General features: G+C 49.6%; 4 protein-coding genes across 8 annotated transcripts in view; 2 read left to right on the forward strand and 2 right to left on the reverse strand.

The window, feature by feature from the left end:
* Positions 1 to 4,764, reverse strand: part of LOC117639211 (mitoguardin) — a 63,584-nt gene extending 58,820 nt beyond the window's left edge. Inside the window, exons 1-3 of the mRNA XM_034374652.1 lie at positions 4,336 to 4,764; positions 3,938 to 4,094; positions 3,450 to 3,638 (exon numbers count right to left, since the gene is read on the reverse strand). Of these exons, the coding sequence (XP_034230543.1) occupies positions 3,450 to 3,638; positions 3,938 to 4,094; positions 4,336 to 4,428 (439 nt within the window). The 5' untranslated portion in view covers positions 4,429 to 4,764. The remainder of the gene's footprint in view (positions 1 to 3,449; positions 3,639 to 3,937; positions 4,095 to 4,335) is intronic.
* A 57-nt stretch (positions 4,765 to 4,821) lies between these two features.
* LOC117639783 (F-box only protein 42) lies at positions 4,822 to 8,100 on the forward strand. Its single transcript, XM_034375691.1, has 7 exons — positions 4,822 to 5,146; positions 5,433 to 5,564; positions 5,645 to 5,856; positions 5,934 to 6,106; positions 6,188 to 6,318; positions 6,407 to 6,546; positions 6,634 to 8,100. The coding sequence occupies exons 1-7, from the start codon at positions 4,984 to 4,986 to the stop codon at positions 7,657 to 7,659; spliced, it is 1,977 nt and encodes a 658-aa protein (XP_034231582.1). The 5' UTR covers positions 4,822 to 4,983; the 3' UTR covers positions 7,660 to 8,100.
* Positions 8,087 to 12,535, reverse strand: LOC117639781 (pre-mRNA-splicing factor syf1 homolog). The gene is made up of 19 exons (XM_034375685.1): positions 12,449 to 12,535; positions 12,148 to 12,194; positions 11,903 to 12,051; positions 11,693 to 11,816; positions 11,419 to 11,616; positions 11,144 to 11,328; positions 10,951 to 11,065; positions 10,717 to 10,864; positions 10,484 to 10,635; positions 10,181 to 10,401; positions 9,935 to 10,097; positions 9,741 to 9,854; positions 9,487 to 9,649; positions 9,284 to 9,393; positions 8,993 to 9,196; positions 8,806 to 8,922; positions 8,574 to 8,712; positions 8,327 to 8,479; positions 8,087 to 8,244 (listed from the first exon to the last, which is right to left on the reverse strand). Exons 2-19 carry the CDS (start codon positions 12,190 to 12,192, stop codon positions 8,162 to 8,164), a joined length of 2,583 nt encoding a protein of 860 aa, XP_034231576.1. The 5' UTR covers positions 12,193 to 12,194; positions 12,449 to 12,535; the 3' UTR covers positions 8,087 to 8,161.
* Positions 12,536 to 12,679: 144 nt separating this feature from the next.
* The window catches only part of LOC117639782 (leucine-rich repeat and calponin homology domain-containing protein), a 32,362-nt gene continuing 27,745 nt past the window's right edge, over positions 12,680 to 17,296 (forward strand). For all 5 annotated transcript variants that reach the window (XM_034375689.1, XM_034375686.1, XM_034375690.1 and 2 more), the window contains exon 1: positions 12,680 to 12,889. In XM_034375689.1, the coding sequence (XP_034231580.1) occupies positions 12,715 to 12,889 (175 nt within the window). In that variant the 5' untranslated portion in view covers positions 12,680 to 12,714. The remainder of the gene's footprint in view (positions 12,890 to 17,296) is intronic.

Raw genomic sequence — 17,296 nt, forward strand, 5'->3', positions numbered from 1 at the left:
AACCGGCCAACTTGTCGTCCTGGGATCGACACATAGGGCGGCGCAGGCTAGCGCAGGCTGCGGCCCTAGTGCAGGGCTTGCCGCGGCTTGCCGGCGATGTCCCGGGGCTACGGGCACGCCGACTTTGAGGCCGCCCCGCCGCGGCGTGCATTCTGCCCACAGGCGCCTCGACGTACACTTCAAAGGCGGCAGATAGATTCCCGGCTAAAAGACAACGAAAACAAGGAAAACAACGGCACAGCGAGACAACTGCACGACGACGGCGCACGCCACGCAGAGAGGTCACGCACCAGAGGAAGCAGGCCAGGGGGTCATTGAGGTGCAGTCCGGCCGTTGACAATCACTCAGTCTGCGTCAGTGTGTGTGCGTGAATGAATGATACGGGAAGGAGGGGGGTCCAATGGAAAAACGACACGCGACCTGTGCCACGTGCATTGCACGTGCGAAGCCATCGGCCAGGTCCGGCGGACGTATGTGGCGAGTCCCCCCCCCCCTCAAGGCGTTCTCATTTTGTCATTTTTTGTGAGGCACTGCGACAACAGTGTCATGCGAGGTGTTCCGCTGGCCGCGCAAACGTGGCTTATCTCGCAAAGAACTGCAGGCCACACGCCCCGTGAGTGCGAGTGAGACAGAGCGACGAAAACGACTCTCAGTCTGCTGACTGCGGACCACACGGACGGAAAGAGAGAGAGGATGCCAGCCATCCAGCCCGCGTGGTCCATCCAGAAGTGCACTGCAATTCATTCAACGCAAAAAACAACAACAAAAAAACGACAAATTTGTCACGCTTCGTGCGCGAGCAAGGCGGTGCAGCGCGGGGCATAACGGCGACGCCGTGACGAAGCGTGACAGCGTGACGATGCGTGACGAGCACACACACACACACAGAGACTTTTGCAGTGCAGCACCACGCGGACGGTTCTCTTCCGTGACAAACACCCCGAGCGACGCATCCAGAAGAACAGAACAGAAAACTAAGAAGAAAAAAAGGAAAAGTGTCCAGCCTCCCCTGCTCACTTTCACGAAGAAAAGGGGGAGGGGGAATAACCGTCGGAAGTGTCCCACGCGTGTCGTACCGCCCTCGGGGCCACTCGGACTGGATCTCGGAAACACGGCCGAGGCCGGCCCGTGCGGCATGCTGGTGGTCAGACAACGAATTTATAAAAACCCTTCATTATAACTGACGCAATGAAGAGGGCACAAACAACAACAACAAGGCTGGTCAAGGCGGCCGGAGGAGGCCAGGCCAGGAAGGAGGCGGCATCATGGCCCTACGGAGCACGATAGAGAATTGACATCGGACAAGTTGATTAGAGAGAAGGCACAGCCCTGTGCGGGCCAAAGGGACCCACAGTGGGCCAGAAGACCGGTGGAGGCGGACAAAACTCCAGACGCGTTTTGAGCTCCAGAGTCGCTAAATGGGACTCGAACCGAACGTGGGACCCCACCGGTGGATTGCTCTCCGAACGAGGAATCCATTGGTGGGGTCACACGTTCGGTTCGAGTCCCATTCAGCGACTCTGGAGCTCAAAACGCGTCTAGAGTTTTGTCCGCCTCCACCGGTCTTCTGGCCCACTGTGGGACGCCGAGGGGGCACACTCACAGAGACCCAGTGACCGGGCCTGCCAATCATAGTCGGGCTCACGCCGCTCGCGGTCAGCATGTAACAGTGTACGTGTCACGGTGAAACAATGCGACGTGTAGGACCACGCCACGTGATTCCACTCGCACGCCACCACAGGCGCCACAAAGTTATGGCGGGGCGGCCGCAGTCGTGCGGTCTGTCGGAGAAAGACTGAAAGACGACGGCGTGCTGTTACACGCCAAGTCGGTCGCCGGTCGTTAATTTTAAACAAGTCTCGCAAGGTATTTTTGCGTGCCCCCAATTTCTGTTAAAAATGTTTCAGGTATTAAAATTTCAAATTGCGAACTGTGGCTGTAATGATCCTCGTTCTTAGCCCCTGTGTGTATTTGTGTGCGTGTGTGTGCGTGCGTGTCATTTGGCGCCAAGGATTATTTGAGCGACCATTATAAACACGTTTCTAACCTCATCGCGTGAGTCGGGACGGCGAGGTGGTATTTGCTCGCCCCGGGCCGACGACCTGAGCAATTGGCTGGAACACACGCACTGCGTGGCCTGTTCGTTCACGTGTTCCTGGCATCTTATCAAGCCATTCACAGTGGCGCAGTGGTGCTTACAGTGGAGCGGTCGTGACCCTGGCCAAGGTGCCCGAATGCAGGTGTTATTGGCAAGCAGGCAGGCTCGGCGGCAGACGCAAACCGCCCCTGCGCACGCCACCGTTGGCGCCGAGGCCGGTTGAGACGTCACAGTGGGCCAGAAGACCGTTGACTCGTGCTATCTGCAAACGCTTCGCCACTTTCTCCTTCTTCTTTTAAGCCGTCGCTAGCATCCAACCGGATAGGAAGACAGATAGCGCCAGCAAAAACTAGACCGCACAGAAATGGACAACAAAAACGCAGCCGACGACGCATCGTAAACAACGTATAGATGCCGGGCGAAAGATAAAACACAAAAAATGCGGCGCTGCCGTCGGCTTGGCTCGATTCGGCTTCGCCGCCCGGGGGGTTTCGTAAAGCATTCATTTAATCATCACGTAAACGGCCGCCCTGGCCGGGCCGCGCAGTCAAAAGCCATCAGGTCACGCGTTACATCAGCAGATTGAGATTTGGGCGCTACCTAGAACGAGGTATCGAACGAGGCGACCCGTCAGCACCAAGGGCATTAGCCGTGCTGATAAGTCTCTCTTTGGCTGGTTCGAACGTGTGCAGTGCAATCTCCACGAATTTGTCCATGTAAATACGCAGATTTGAATTGCAAAAACGGGGAAATATATTCAGCCAAACATTGGAAAAACTTTTCGGGACAGTGTATCGTGAGTGAGGCGACAGTGGCAACGTTGGCATTCCCTCGGCGAAAACAAAAAAAAAACCGTAGTCACACTACCATGACTGTTGACCTTAACACCTGCGATTGCTGCACGATGTAGATTCTCTTCATCGCCAGAGGACACATTCAAATTTGCGTAGCAAGAGGCACGAGCGCAGCGCCCCAAGCGGTGGCCTGGCGAAGCTCAGTTAGGACCGTGTCGAGGGGATGTTCTGCTACGACACGATGACTTTTCCGACCACCCAGATTCGATGTCATGACCCATTACCGTTAGAAAAGCACAACAATTTCCATCGGCTGCAATAAAACAGAAGCGTTTTCCCCGAAATCAGCGGCAAACTGGTCGCATCCCCGTGATTTCACGGGCTCAACGCCCGCTTCCCGAACCGCCCACTAGAGGGCGCCACTTGTCGCCGACGTCAGCTTCAGAAAGGCGCGAAGATTCAAATTTCGAATCGGACACTCCCCATTTTGAGCGGCGGGGATTTCAGAGAGGCAAAGTGTGGACTGAAATGGCTCATTGTCGGTCCCCACGACTCACCTAAGCTGCCGAGCTCCTGAGGCGCGAGCGGCGCGCGGGCGTCGCCTGGGGCGCCCCCGACGACGGAGCTGGAGGGCAGGGACAGCCTGTCCGTGCTCATGGTGTGCATGGACAGCACCGAGCCGCGCCGCGACAGCCGCGGCCCGTGCCCTCCAGCAGCAGTGCTGCCGCTGGCTTGGCTCAGCACGTCTGCAAAATTTAATAAAAAAATCCAGAAGTTGTCAACATTTGCCCACCAAACGCCCATTGGACACCGAAATAAAAATTAATGTACATGACGGACAAAGAGGGTGCAGTAAGAAAAGAACTGCAGTATGAAGACATTCTCAGCTCTTTTACATACACAACAAATAAGGAAAAGGCAAGAGCTGTCTATAGCAGCAAAATTAAGCACATCACTGGGAAGTTAGTTTTTTGGTCGGCTATACTCTTTTCAGCTCCGCACACCTTCAGATAGATTTTAAAGGAGTCTTTTCAAATTAACCTACCTCCATTGGGACTTTTGATGCTGTAGGTTGAGCTTTTGGTGTATCGTCTGGGATACTTTCTGAAGAAGTCGGGCTTCACCGTTCTTCTGCGTCTTCTCAGATAGCGAGCCAGTATGCCAAGTAAAGTAATACCAGCAGTGACTGATATAAAAACAACCTGTAAAAGAGTGGGAAGGGCAATGGTTTAATGATATTAACTTACAGAAATTAAAATTTGAGGGGCTTTTGTGTCATCTGTTCGAAGAAACAATCAGTACACATTCGTCTGAGCAAATCAAGTAAATTTGGTTGACTTCTATGAAACAGAAAAATACTGTAGCTCAAAAAATATGTATTTTTTCCATAAAATCAAAAACAAACGGGAGAATCGCGAAAATACATCAGTGTATTCAGCTAACCTTCTGAGTTGACATTCTTCCAAATGAAGCACCTGACGGCATCATTGTCCGCAGACTTGACACCAGAGTTCCTACTTGCTCTGCGCTGGACATTTTGATCGGTGAACTTTCGCTTGGGCCGCCGTACTTTGGACTTTAACGACTGGGGCACATCGCAAAGGACCGAGAGTATAACCTCAACCCCTTCACCGGAATCGGAATCCCAGCATGGTGTCTGCTGCAATCAGCTGATCGTGCTCCGTCGCAAGAAACTGTCGTGTCCTTATTTCCTGATGACGAATCTAACTGAACATTAAACTTGTTAGTTCCCCCAATGACCACTGTGAATGTCCCTGTTTTATTCGCCGATTTTGGTAATTGTGAAACAAAATAAACTTGAGATTTAGCAGCCGACGGTAGCGGACGGTTTTGAAAGACGCTACTGCCTTGTGTGAAACGAGGAACGGCCCGGTGAGGATGAGGGGGGGGGAGGGGGGGGAGCGGCCGACCCCTACCACCTCACTTGTGAACACTACTGTTGTTGATTTGCAGAAGTTGTTAATTTTTCTGGTGTATTTGCTTCTGTGGAAATTTTGTTTTAAGTTTACCAGTTTATGGCTGCTTTGGAGTTTTGATTCTTGTTTTCAAACGAAGGAACAACAGGCTGCAATGGAAGTGGAATCGAATGAAGGATTTGACGATGATACGTCAAAGAACAACATAAATGATCTTCCTGACGAAGTTTTGGAATACATCTTCAGTCTCGTGTCGCCTTACAAAGACGTGAAAGAATGCATGCTTGTGTGCAAGCGATGGCTTTCCAACGTGAAAAGTAAGCATCCATACTCAAGATTATGAACTGTCACTGCTGAGGCTCATAACCCTGTAACTTGATGAATTCTAATTTACTTATTTTTTCTTAGTTTGTACCTCTTTTACTCTTTGATTTTATACTGTTTATATTTTGGATTTGCAATAAAAACTATGAGATCCTCCAGTTTAAGTCAGCTAACGCAACTTACGTTCTGCTTTCAGTCTTTTCCACACAGAGAGCAGAGTTTATGAACGATGTATGGCAACTGTGTGTTCACCTTTTCTAAACCAGTCTTTCTTTGCAGATGTTATTCGGGTCATGACCCTGAAACTAACCCATGCAATCACCACCATGGATGTTGCTTGGCAGGCCATTACACCTGTAGAGATGGAACCAACTATTACCAAAAGATTTTCGCATTCAGCTTGTTACCATGGTAAGTTAGAGCAATACTGCTGTCTGTGCCTTTGGTGCGTTTGTATGTTTCTTCTAATATATAATTCTATTTAATTTTAGATAACTCTATGTATGTGTTTGGTGGTTGCACATCAACCAGCACAACTTTTAATGATTTGTGGCGCCTGGATTTAAATAAGCGTAAATGGGTGCGGCCTTTGGCCACAGGCACATATCCTAATCCAAAAGCGTGTTCTTCCATGGTCCAGTCCAACAATGCCCTCATTGTTTTTGGAGGGTGGACCCTTCCATCTCCATACCCTGTTTACCAGGTAGTTTGTGCTTTTGTTGTCTGTGCTTTGTTTACCGTCCTGTTTCTGGCCACACTAATTTCTTTGATTCTCCTTAGGCTTGTAGGCTTTTTAGTGAGCTTCACATCTATAGTATCACGGAAAACCGATGGACATGTATCAACACTGCATTCTCTCCACCTGGCATGGCAGGTCATTCAGCAACTGTCCATGGAGACACAATGGTAGTGTTTGGAGGTCTCAAATCTGAAAATAATGGCCAATATGCAAGGTATGTAATTCAAAGATATTGTTCACTCCAAAATAATACTGCCTGTATGCTGTCTTAATTAATCTTTCACAATTATTTCAGTTCAAATGATGTATGGTGTTTTAATCTGCGGACCCAAGAGTGGACTAAACCGGCAACTTCAACTACAAAGCCAAATGCACGATATGGTCAGTCACAAATTTGGCTGAAGAAAGACGCTATTCTAATCATAGGTATGTTCCCTTATGAGCAGAGATGTATTTTTTTTTCTTCTTTCAATCCTCAGCAGTTTTTCCTCATGTGTTGTCTTTTAATTTTAAGGTGGTTGTGGTGGTCCTAACATGATATACAATGATGTCTGGCTGCTGTCCTTGAAGGGTAGTGTATGGGAATGGCGTGAAGTTGAGGTGCAGAACCGTGAGTGGGCAGCTACATACATGTGGTGTCATCGAGCGTGCAGGGTAAGCTAGCATTGCATCTCATCATATTCAAAATTATTTTTATTTAAATTTGAACTGTTGAATCATTACTCCTTATCACTCCCTCAGGTTGGGAACCAAGTGGTAATGATGAGCCGTGATCCTAGGCCTCTCAAGAAAAAGCCAAACAACGGAGCGAAAAGTAAACCTAGGCCCAGAACCTCATCTGTCTGGTTTCCTCCTCGATATGAGGAGCCTGTGCCTAACGTTCCTCGACGAATATCGTCGGCCGTTAGTGTTGATAGAGACTTGAATGTGAATGGCCAGAGGGGATCATTTTCCCGCCCAACAAGAAGCCCAAGGCAAGACCCTGCCCACCGTCCGGAGTCAGATTTGAAACCTGGTCCCAGCGGCCTCAACAAAAGAACAAGGAGCGCCTTATCTCAGGAAGACCAACTCATGGATTGTGAACCTGGCCCCAGTGGAGAACGAAGTCATTCTGTTCAACGGACGGATTGCCAACCAGGTCCAAGCAATCACTCAAGAGCTAGCCAACCAATTGATTGTCAACCTGGTCCTAGTGGAGTTGGCAAACAAGCATCACCATCAAAAAATGAATCGCAAGACAACTCATCTCCTTCCAGCTCTAACACTCACAATTGGGATCGCTTAAGACCAATCAATCGATCGTCTAGTGCAGAGAACAGAGTGGGTAATCTTCAGTTAGCTGCTTTCCAAGACCAGGAACCTTCAGCATCTACGTGTCCAAATAGAGCTCGAGAACGACAACTCCAGGCATTACAAAGATTCGAAGAGCGAATGAGGTATAACAACCAGCCTGCTGCACAGGAGCCTGCCGAGGATGAGGCTCCAGTTGGAAAGCCTCAGAGAACCATGGTTATGTGTGTCTTAGATATCACCAACCTTTTAGAAGAAGAGTGCTCAGTGCGGTGGCTTCCATTTGGGCCAGAGGGATCCAGTACAGGCCCTGAGGAGACTATTCTGTACTCTCTCGTTCCAGGAAGAGGAGAAATAATAATGTTTGGAGGAATTCATAGAGAGGCCACAACACTACTGACTAACTCCCAGATGAATACTGCCAGCAATCTTTCTAATTCATTACATTTCATTTCTGCACCTCATGGTGTCATTTAAACCTGACTGAGTTTTACCATTTTGTATTTAAATCACTACCATTAGAATTAACATATTTATATGTTGCAAGTGATGTTTTTATTGACCTATGCGCCATGTACATAGTCAGCTGTGTTATTTTTACTTCTTTTTTTTTTGGTCCGTCAGATTGATTGAACTTTGCATCTCCCTGTATTGTAAATACTAGGAGAGCTACTTTAGTAAAATCTGAAGAACCAAGCTGAATTGATCAGATGTTCTCCGTACTTTGTTCCTATATTTGCCCTTGTTCAGTTTCCTTTGTTCTTTTATTTGTTGGTTTATTCTGATCTGAATAGTTGATTTAAATGAACTAACATGTGTATGTATGGAACATTTTGATTGCTATACTGTTATTTAAGGATCATAATTCATGATAAACTGTTAAAAGAAATATTTTTAATAACAGTTTGCGTTGATTCATTTCATTTATTTTCATAGTTCATTATGTGCAAAAATGTACAACAGACACACCGCACTCCTCCTAATCATCATCGTCATCATCATTTTTCTTTAAACTTCCGAACACTTCTGATGGAACTGTTTGCTTCTGTATGTGTGGAATGGCTGCAACAAAAACAAGAACAAAATTAACACTTGACTTTTAGATTATATTAGAGAAATTTGGCACTGAAAAACTCAATTATACCTTCTTCCTCTTTTCCACTATCTTCACTTCCTGAACCTTCCTCTTCCTCTTCATCAATGTCAATTTCATCTGGATTGGCAACTCTGGCTCCCTCTCTGTCTCCTCCTTGAGTTTCACCACGAACAAACAGAATGTTGCCACCCTTGGGGATCACTGGAAAGAAAAGAAAGAAAAATATATCAACCGTTAGGAGGACACACACGGGCCTTTCTCTCTCTTTTTTTAAAGGAAGGAAGGATGTACTGACCCAGCCGCGACTCCATCTGTGCAACTTCTGCTGCCTTTGCTTCAAGCATACGCATGCCGTCTTTCACACCAGGAGCCAGATCAGCAACAGTGCCAGCTGATCCAGAAACATTCACCATCTGTGCTGACATCATGTTCACCTAAAATAAAAAACAAGAATAGTAAAGTGATTAGGAACCACATTGATTTGACAATTTGAAACAAATACATGCAATGCGATTTAAATACACTACCTGAGTGTTATAGGTTGCTTGAACACTTCTCTTGATACGGAGCATTTCTCTCATAGTGTCTTCATTTCCATGCCGCACTTCAAAGTCCTTCCAAGCTTGCCAGAAGTCAGCAGTTACCTGAAGACATACATTAATTAATTGGGCATTTCCATGCTGCCAGTGAAACACTTAAAGGTATAGAACTTACCCTTGGATCACAAATCTGGCCACAGTGGGCATAGATGGCTCGAGCTCTGTCCACCTCGCCCAGCTTCGTTTCCATTTCAGCGAATCTCATGCACATTTCACGAGAATTGTTGTCATCCAGCATTTCAATAGCCTTTTCATATATCTGTCGCGTCTTAGGTACACCATAAATCTCGGCAGCTTTTTTAATGTAAATGTTGAACATCTACAACATGGAGTTAAAAACATTAGAGTTAGATCTAGAAAAATCAACAGGCCTCAGTTTTAAATTTATTTTAGTGCTGATATATACCTCAAACATTTCCTCTGGCTGAACAGCCCCTGTTGCTCTTTCATAAACTGCCATGGCATGTCTGGCTAAACCATGCTCTTCTTCAAGTTTGGCATATAGAAGATATAGAGCTAAAAAAAGGATGAAGATAATGATTTTAAAAATAAAAAAATGTATGAAGAACATTTAAGAGAGAAAAGACTGTAAGCATTTGACTGTATTACCTTTGGCAAATTTGGGTGGACATTTTTCTAAACATTGTTCAAAGAGATCTCTGGCTCTCTCTAATTTGGTGCCACCATAACGTCTTAAGAATTTTGTTAAGTAAGTATTCCAAATATCATACACATTAGGCCATCTGAACAGAGCAATGCCTTTCTCATATGCCTGAGAACACAAACACAAAAAACGTAGGGTAAAAAAGATATGTTGGATTGGTATTCCTCAAAAGATTGTTATGTCTATAAATAATCATTACCTTGAAAGCCTCTTCAAAGTAGTTTTGTTCCTCTAGGAACAGACCATAATTGATAATAATTTGTGGTGTTGCTATTTTTAGGTCTATTATTCTGTCATACACAGATTTGCAGGACTGTGAAATAAAATGTTAAAAAATAGAAACAGAAATTGGCAAAAAGCTTAAAGATATTATTATGAGAGAGTGCTACTCACTTTGAATGAGCCAAAGCTTTCTTCTAAATCTGCATACAAAGACCACAACTTCAAGGACTTGTACAGCCTATTTTGAACAGTTTCAGTTTCATCATGGTAAGCAGCTTTGTGATTGGGCATTACTGTGGCTTTGTGCATGAGTTTCAAAGCAGTTTCTGGCTTCCTGAAAGGAGGAAAAAATAAACAGATAAAATTAAATTCAACTTTCAAAAAAAATTATTTTAACTGTTGTTGTGAGGTACTTACTCATGTCTAATTTCCATTTCTGCCCACTCACACCACACTGCTGCCAAATCTTCCACTTTAACATAGGCAACTTGTGTAGCCTTTTCAAAAACAACACGAGCGTCATCAAGCTGGTTGTTCTCCTCGTAAAATTTGGCAAATGAGACCCATAGAGTGTTCAACTTTCCAACAGCAAGTTTTGGATCAACAGTTTGCACTGCTTCAGTGTATGTGGCAATAATCTGAAACATTTAAAAAGTGTTAATATATATTGTAGTAAAATGACACTGCGCACACCTATATTTACATCTAAATTTTATTTACCTGATGTGGTTGGCCTTCATTGAGCTTTACTCTCTTGTGCCATTCATGGACATTATGTGGGTTTTGACGTAGCAATACAGAGTTCAACAGAAGTGGGCGTCGCTCCATGAGATGCTCAAACCGAGCAAGGCGGAGTTCCAAGTCAAGATCGTCTGTTGATGAGAGAAAGGTAAGAACATTGTTTTGACTGACTAAAATGATAGTGATTGATAGATTGATAGAAAGAATTTTACCTTCTTCAGTTGGGTTTGGGTTGCTTGCAGCCTGCTCCATGCGTTTGCTCAGGCTAAGTTCTTCAAACTGGGCATAAGCATCAAACACCTGGGTGAAGTCTCTAACTGTCTTGACTGTTTGAATAGCTTCTTCATAGATGTCCCTGGCCTGGAAGGAAAATTTACCATTGACTTAAAGAGAAGACAAAACAAAATTGCTGAAAATGCCATACTACAATGAGGATTGCCACTAACCCTTTCAAAAAGACCACTGCGGACATAGTAGTCAGCCAATGAGTTCCATAAATGACCCAATTGATCTGTGTAGCGCCTAAGTCCACCCCGGATGATTGCATCAACATTTAATGACCTGCAAACAGAGTTCAAACTGTTGTCAAGTCCTTCAAAAATCAAGAAAGATAAAAACAAAGTGGATTTCAGGACATACCTCACTTGATCTGGATTTTTAGAAATCAGTTCACACAACTCATTCCATAACTGATGGTTGGATTTACCATGTTTGGACACAAAATCATCATGATTAACAATGAAAGCCAACTTGAGAGCTGCTTCATCTAGCCGATTAATGTCTGACAAATACTCAATATAATCTTCAGTGTCTTCTGGGCACAACTGCAAAAAAAAAACAAAAAAAAAACAATGTAGTTAAGAAAACTTACTACGTAATAACACAAGCATAAGACATAAATTCCACTGTAATACCTTCAAATATCTCCTGAACACCCTCACAGCAGTTTCTGGAATATCATGCTTTTTCACAAATGTAAGGTAAATGGGCCAAATGCGGTGGTGTTGGGTAACAGGCAGTGCACGCAAGGCACGATCAAAAGACTGGCGAGTGCGGGTGATAAGATTTTGATCCATCAAAAACTGGCAGTAGTCCATCCATATTCTTGGCATCTGTTGTATCAAAATGTGTTTTCTTAGAAAAATTTTTCTGTACATTGGCATTTAATACTTAAATACTTTGACTTACCTTGTGCATGAACACCAGAGCTCGCTCAAATGCATTATTAACATCCTCAAAAATTGGATCAATAACACAACGACCCTTAGTCTGACGTCTCCTTAATTTTAGGTAGTTGTACCAGAGTTTGTAACTTGAAACAAAAAGATATAATTGATGAATAACAAGCAATGACAATAAACTAAATAAATTTAAAAAAAATAAATTTGAATAAATTACCTTCCTGGCAATTCTTTCAGGGCTCTTTCATAGATGATATTGATGGCATTCTTTGGAGCGCTTTTTTTGTGATCGATATACCGGAGCCAGTGCTTGACTGAAAATGGATTACGTAAGATATCCTCCTCGTATGGTAGATCTTCTTCACTCTATACAGGTGAAAAGAATACATTTGTTTAAATGTTGCACAAAGAAAATTGCTGGCACATTAAAAATGACAATAAAGCATATAAAATAGCACTCACGAAAACAATGTGAAGATCTTTCCGGGCTATTTCTGGCATCCTCATCTCTGTAAAGGAAAGCATTTCGTGATCAATCAAGTGTCAAACGTGGAACAAGCCCAATAAAGCAAATAAATTAACATGTCACTGAAGTCCAATGTCGAAGATAAGTTTGAAAACGTTTTTAACACGGCAGTAAGGAGGTTATGTTCAGGTTGTAAACAGACAGAATATGCCGTACTACGTACTGCACTGTCTGATAAATAAGGGCAAATGGTGCATAGTGCATAGTGGCACCCTTTCAATGTGCATGATTACTTACTATCGATAAGAGTTCGGCGGTTTCCTTAAAAAGCTTTGCATATAATCACCAACACGATTCAAACAAGCGGCGTCTGAAACACTATTGACAAGATTGTGTTTATTCGCACCACTAAGCTGCACAAAGAATTTCTCATCGTTGAGAAAAATTAAGATGAGAAAGTTTCGTGTCGTATACTGACGTCATCGGGACCCGAGCCAACCCGAGCCGAGGCCGAGACGAAGCAAAGCCGAGCGAGCAGCGTCAGTTGCGATCAGACATGGAACATGGCGAAAGGGTGCGCGTCGTTCTTGAGTGGACAGTCACATCAGTTAACGAGATCTTTAGAAAGAATACTAGAAGATGCTCACGTTAGTGGAGAGCTGAAGCTAAGCGGGAGGAAGTTGAAGGATTTTCCCAAGACCGGCGGCAAATATGACCTCAGCGATACAGTTACCGCAGGTAAACCTTCACCCTCTGCCTCTTCTGCTCCGCCACTGCGCCGTCTCGTCCGGTGGTCCGGTCCCTATTGTTGTGCTCCTTCCTCCCTGCAAAATAACGAAATTAAATATTTACCGCTGTTTTTCTCCGGTTGAGTGATCGTTTACACTAGTGCGACCGTTTTCTCCGTCGCTTCTCGTCTTGTTTCGTTTCTATTGTTGAGTTCTGGATAAATATCGGACAATGTATGCTTCTTTAGTTTGCACCGGCGCGACAACGACCAGCTCGTAAAAATGTCAGGCATCGCGAATCGGCGTAGGGGCTTGCACCTGTGCGTTTGGCTGTTCGTGTTAGCCGTACAAACTTAGTACTGCCGTGCGTTATGGTTAGATTCCTTTGCAGAGAGAGTCTGCAAGACTGGAAAAATGAGTCAGCTGACTAATTGTTCAAGGTTATCCATCGATTTGTGGCCATACAGCCGGAAATTTGATTATTTGTTGTGCGCTTTTGGTCGGGGATTTTCTACTCTCTTGGTTAAACTTGGGCTAAGTTTGGTTTGTTTGGATGCAGGAGCATCTTAATATTTGGTCAATATTTTTTTGGTGCACATCTTTCAGTCATGGCACCAAAATTTTGTACTGGGGTAGTTTTTGTCAAATGGTGTTTTTATTTGTACAGAATGGCACTACAGATTAGCATAATAACCAACTTGAATTTGAGTGTCTCAGTGGGACCCCTAAAGTGCCCCGTCCCCTTCGTTTTTTGCTGGGCAGAGGACAGGACAGGGGTTGCTTCGGCCGCTCCGCCCGCCTCGCCCGCTTCGGGGACAGGACGGGGACAGGTGTGCAGGCCGCCTCGGAGCGCGTGCCAGGTGCAAGGGGTAGGGTTCGGCCAGTGAGGTCCGTCGCTCTGTCTCTCTCGCACTCGAGGCGCGTGCCGTAAGGGTCCGCAGGGGTGCGAGAGAGACGGGGGCGGCACCAGATAGCCAGCTATTGGGGCCGCGAGCCGGCCGTCTGTCGGCCCCAAAGGGGTGACAGATGCTGCTGGCCCGATAACGCCTGGCCGCTCTGGCTGGCCGCTGGCTGGCTGCGGGCGGGGCGGCACGCGCGAAGCAAAAGCGGCCTCCGCGGGGATTCGAACCCGCAACCCGCGGCCTAATTGGAGCGGCCATTGGTTCTCACGGCGATAAGCGCGCCGCTCGTCTCGCCCGATGCCTTTCTATTGATTGGTGGTGCTACACTGTAATCGTGTCCGGGATCGCCGCCGGTCACATTCGGGGCGTCGGGGTCGGTCCGAGAGGCCCTGCTGCCCCCGCCGGCGCGGGGACCACCCAGACGGGCTCGGCGAGGAACGAAGGCCGCCGCGGCCGGTACTCGAACCCCCGCCCGCGGACGAGCGAATCTCGCCAGCGTCGTGGAAGTCGGAGGAGAGGAGAGGAGGCCGAACCGAATCGGCGAATCGGCGCCGCGTTGACCACGCTCCTCGCCGAGCTCCTCGCAGTGCACGCACCCGGAACTCTTGACTTGCCGATCGATCCGCGGCGGCAGTGCTGCTGCACCGAGTCGTCCTGGTCCTGCAGGACGTCGAGAAGCTGGCAGGCTCCTCTCCCTCGCGTCGCCGCGCCGCCCGGCGCCGCCTCGTCGCGTGTCGGGAATCTTCGAAAGCCAATTATGTCCGCGGCGTTTTCGCTGATAAGGGAAGCAATTAGCCACCCTGCCGCTATGCCCTGCCCGCGCCGGGACCTTGGCCCGGTGGCTTGTTTTGGTTGGGACTGTACGCCGCCACTGCGAACCGCGCCTGCCCTGTGTAGTACACTGTACAGCCCGGCCAGCGTCTCTCAACGGCCTGTGGTTTGTTTATCGCATGACCATGGCCAGGGAGCGAGTGTGTGTGTACGCAGTGCTACGCAGTGCCAGCCGAACGCCCCACGTCGAGAGCCCCACGCCCAACGGCTAGGCCGCCGCTTGGATGAGTCGATCGCGTCCAGATATCGCCACTCCGTAAATTGAGGGGGAGTTGGCTCACCGGTTTCTCTCCACAGACGAGTGGTTGCGAAAGCCGCGGGCCGCGTCCCGTCCGCCTTCTTCTAGGCTCTCTTCCTGTACCAGAGCTAGCACACCCGCCGGCCGGTGCGTCAGCTGATCCTTGCCCTTGAGTGGGTGTGGCAGTACGAGACTGCCGCTCGGCGTGGCGGCGGCCGCCGGGGCTTCGATATGGCAACGACGCCGTGCTGGCCGCGCTGGCAGTGCGACCGCCCCCTGCCGCCGCCGCCGCCCCCGCCGCGCCGCGGAGCCTCCCTCCTACGCGCACCCTCTCTCGACGTACACTCCGAAAAACGGCGAGGCCTCAAGGTGTCCGCCGCGGCGACGGCGTTGACTCCGCGGCGCCGCCTCCAGCCGAGTCCAGCCGAGGGCGACGTCCTGCACGCCCTGCACCGCAAGCCCCTCGCGTCTTCCAGTGTGGACGCGCTTTGTTCTGCGGGGGGAGGCGGGGAAGTCCTTCGAGGACCTGTCTGTCTGTCCGTCCGTCGGGCGGCGGTACTCGCGGCGGATGTGCGTTGGCTCAAGTACCTCGGCCGGAATACAGTAATACAGTGCGGCCACGCGAAGGCTGCCCGAAGGTACCCGAAGGCTGCCCGAAGGTACCCGAAGGCTGCCCGAAGGCGAGGCGCGTTCCCCGGGGGCACCTGTTACGATCCACTGGAACGAACGAGTGCGACGTCGACGACCCGCGCCTTACCTGGCTGGAGCCGCTGGAGCTGGAACCCCTTCCACCTGTCTGCAGTGTCTGGCGGGGCGGGGCGCGGCGGCTCTGGAGGCGCGGGAGTGAGTCACGGTGAGATACAGGACCCCGTCGATGCGATGGCAGGAAGACCGGCGGGCCGCGGTCCAGATACCCGGCCACTCCAGCCGACTCCAGCATTCCAGACCCCGGCGGGCAGGCGGGGCTGGCAGCCCTCCCGCCCCTCCATTCACAGCCGCGATAGCGGCGATAGCGCACACGCCGCGGCCCCGGGTTCAAATCCCGCTCCGTTCTCCGTTTTGTTTCTCCCTCTCGCTGGCGTTGCGTGCCGCGCGAGAGACATGTGCCGTCTCGCTCTCGTTGCACCGGGCGAAAGCTTTTGACGCTAATTACGCAGACAGCGGACGATGCCACTCCACTGTTACACTCCACTCGGAATACAGTAAATGCTCACCACCGCGGGACGGGCGGCTCTGGATTTGGCAGCGTCGGACGGACAGACAGACGGACAGGGCCAACAAACGGAGACGGATTTCTCGGAAGGCCAGGGCGGTGGGCCGGCCTGACGGGCACCAGGGACGCACACGGGTACCGTCTGACTGCAGGTGGATGGAGGAAGACAGGCCTCAAGAGTCCAGTCGGCGCGCGCAGGTTGGTGGTTTTTAGACGCGCATTTTTGCCCCCGTCGTGTCGTTATCTTCTGTCCTTCTCGCACGCAGTGAGGCGTCCGTCTCTTTCCCCGCAGTTTAATTCGTGGGGAAACTGTTTGCGTTTCGATTTTTCCGGCTCCCCGCGGAGCCCCATTCATTAGCCCGGGGCGTGCGGGGGTGCGTCGCTCTGTCTCTCTCCCACGCCTGCGGCACGGCGCATGGGTGAGAGAGAGGGGGGGACTGCTGGGTCGCGGCGAAAACCGTCATTTCCATATCGCGCCGCGAAGGACGGACTTTACTGGGATTTGCGTCCCGCTTGTTTGGGGCGGCGAAGCGGCTGTCTCTCTCGCACTCGCGGGGCGTCCCGCGGGCCGCAGGGGTGCGAGAGAGACGGACGAAGCTCGGTTCGGAAGCAGCCTGCGGCGGAGTGGCGCGTCTCTGGGGCGTTTCTGGGAATAATAAGGCGGATTGCTGGGCCCCCTCCAGTGTAGGGCTTGGCGCCTGGCGCCCCGTCGAGGCGGCCGAGGCCCCGTCGGGGGCGTGGCGGGGTGGGGCGGCGGCCAGCGAGTGGGCCTGATGCTGATGAGGGGGAAAGGGGGGTGGTGCGTGTTACAGATCGCCCTTGAATAGCCCTGGTGCAGCCCGGCCTGCACCACGCCGAGGAGCTTGGCGGTGCTGGGCACGCTGGCGCAGTCCCTCACCCCCTGGCCGCTCTTGGAGGCGCTGCTCTGCTTTCCATATCCCCCGCCTTGCTGCCCCCCGCGACCGGCTCCTGGCACGGAAAGGGCCCCGCTGTGCGCTGCTCTGTCTCTCTCGCACCCCTGCGGGCCGCCTCGTGAGTGCGAGAGAGACGGACTGTGCCGCGAATAAGGCAAGGCCGTCGGAAGGTTGTCAGGTTGGCGGAAGCGACTTAGCGGGGGCGGGGCGGGGGAGTAGGTCGCCGCGGGGATTCGAACCCCGGACCCCGTGCACCCGCGGCATTAGGCCGGGCCTCCACGTCGACGGACAGGTGACGGTGACGGCCCGACGGGCGAGG

The sequence above is a fragment of the Thrips palmi genome, unplaced genomic scaffold (genome assembly GCF_012932325.1).
Source record: "Thrips palmi isolate BJ-2018 unplaced genomic scaffold, TpBJ-2018v1 HiC_scaffold_11, whole genome shotgun sequence".
In the NCBI taxonomy this organism is placed as follows: domain Eukaryota; kingdom Metazoa; phylum Arthropoda; class Insecta; order Thysanoptera; family Thripidae; genus Thrips; species Thrips palmi.

Coding starts and splice junctions, on each gene's coding strand:
- LOC117639783 (XM_034375691.1), top strand. CDS start 4,984: ATGGAAGTGGAATCGAATGAAGGATTTGACGATGATACGTCAAAGAAC. Junction 5,147..5,432: donor ATGGCTTTCCAACGTGAAAA/GTAAGCATCCAT, acceptor CTTTCTTTGCAG/ATGTTATTCGGGTCATGACC. Junction 5,857..5,933: donor CTCCATACCCTGTTTACCAG/GTAGTTTGTGCT, acceptor GATTCTCCTTAG/GCTTGTAGGCTTTTTAGTGA.
- LOC117639781 (XM_034375685.1), bottom strand. CDS start 12,192: ATGAGGATGCCAGAAATAGCCCGGAAAGATCTTCACATTGTTTTC. Junction 9,394..9,486: donor TCCACCCAAATTTGCCAAAG/GTAATACAGTCA, acceptor TCCTTTTTTTAG/CTCTATATCTTCTATATGCC. Junction 8,480..8,573: donor ACAGATGGAGTCGCGGCTGG/GTCAGTACATCC, acceptor TTTTCTTTCCAG/TGATCCCCAAGGGTGGCAAC.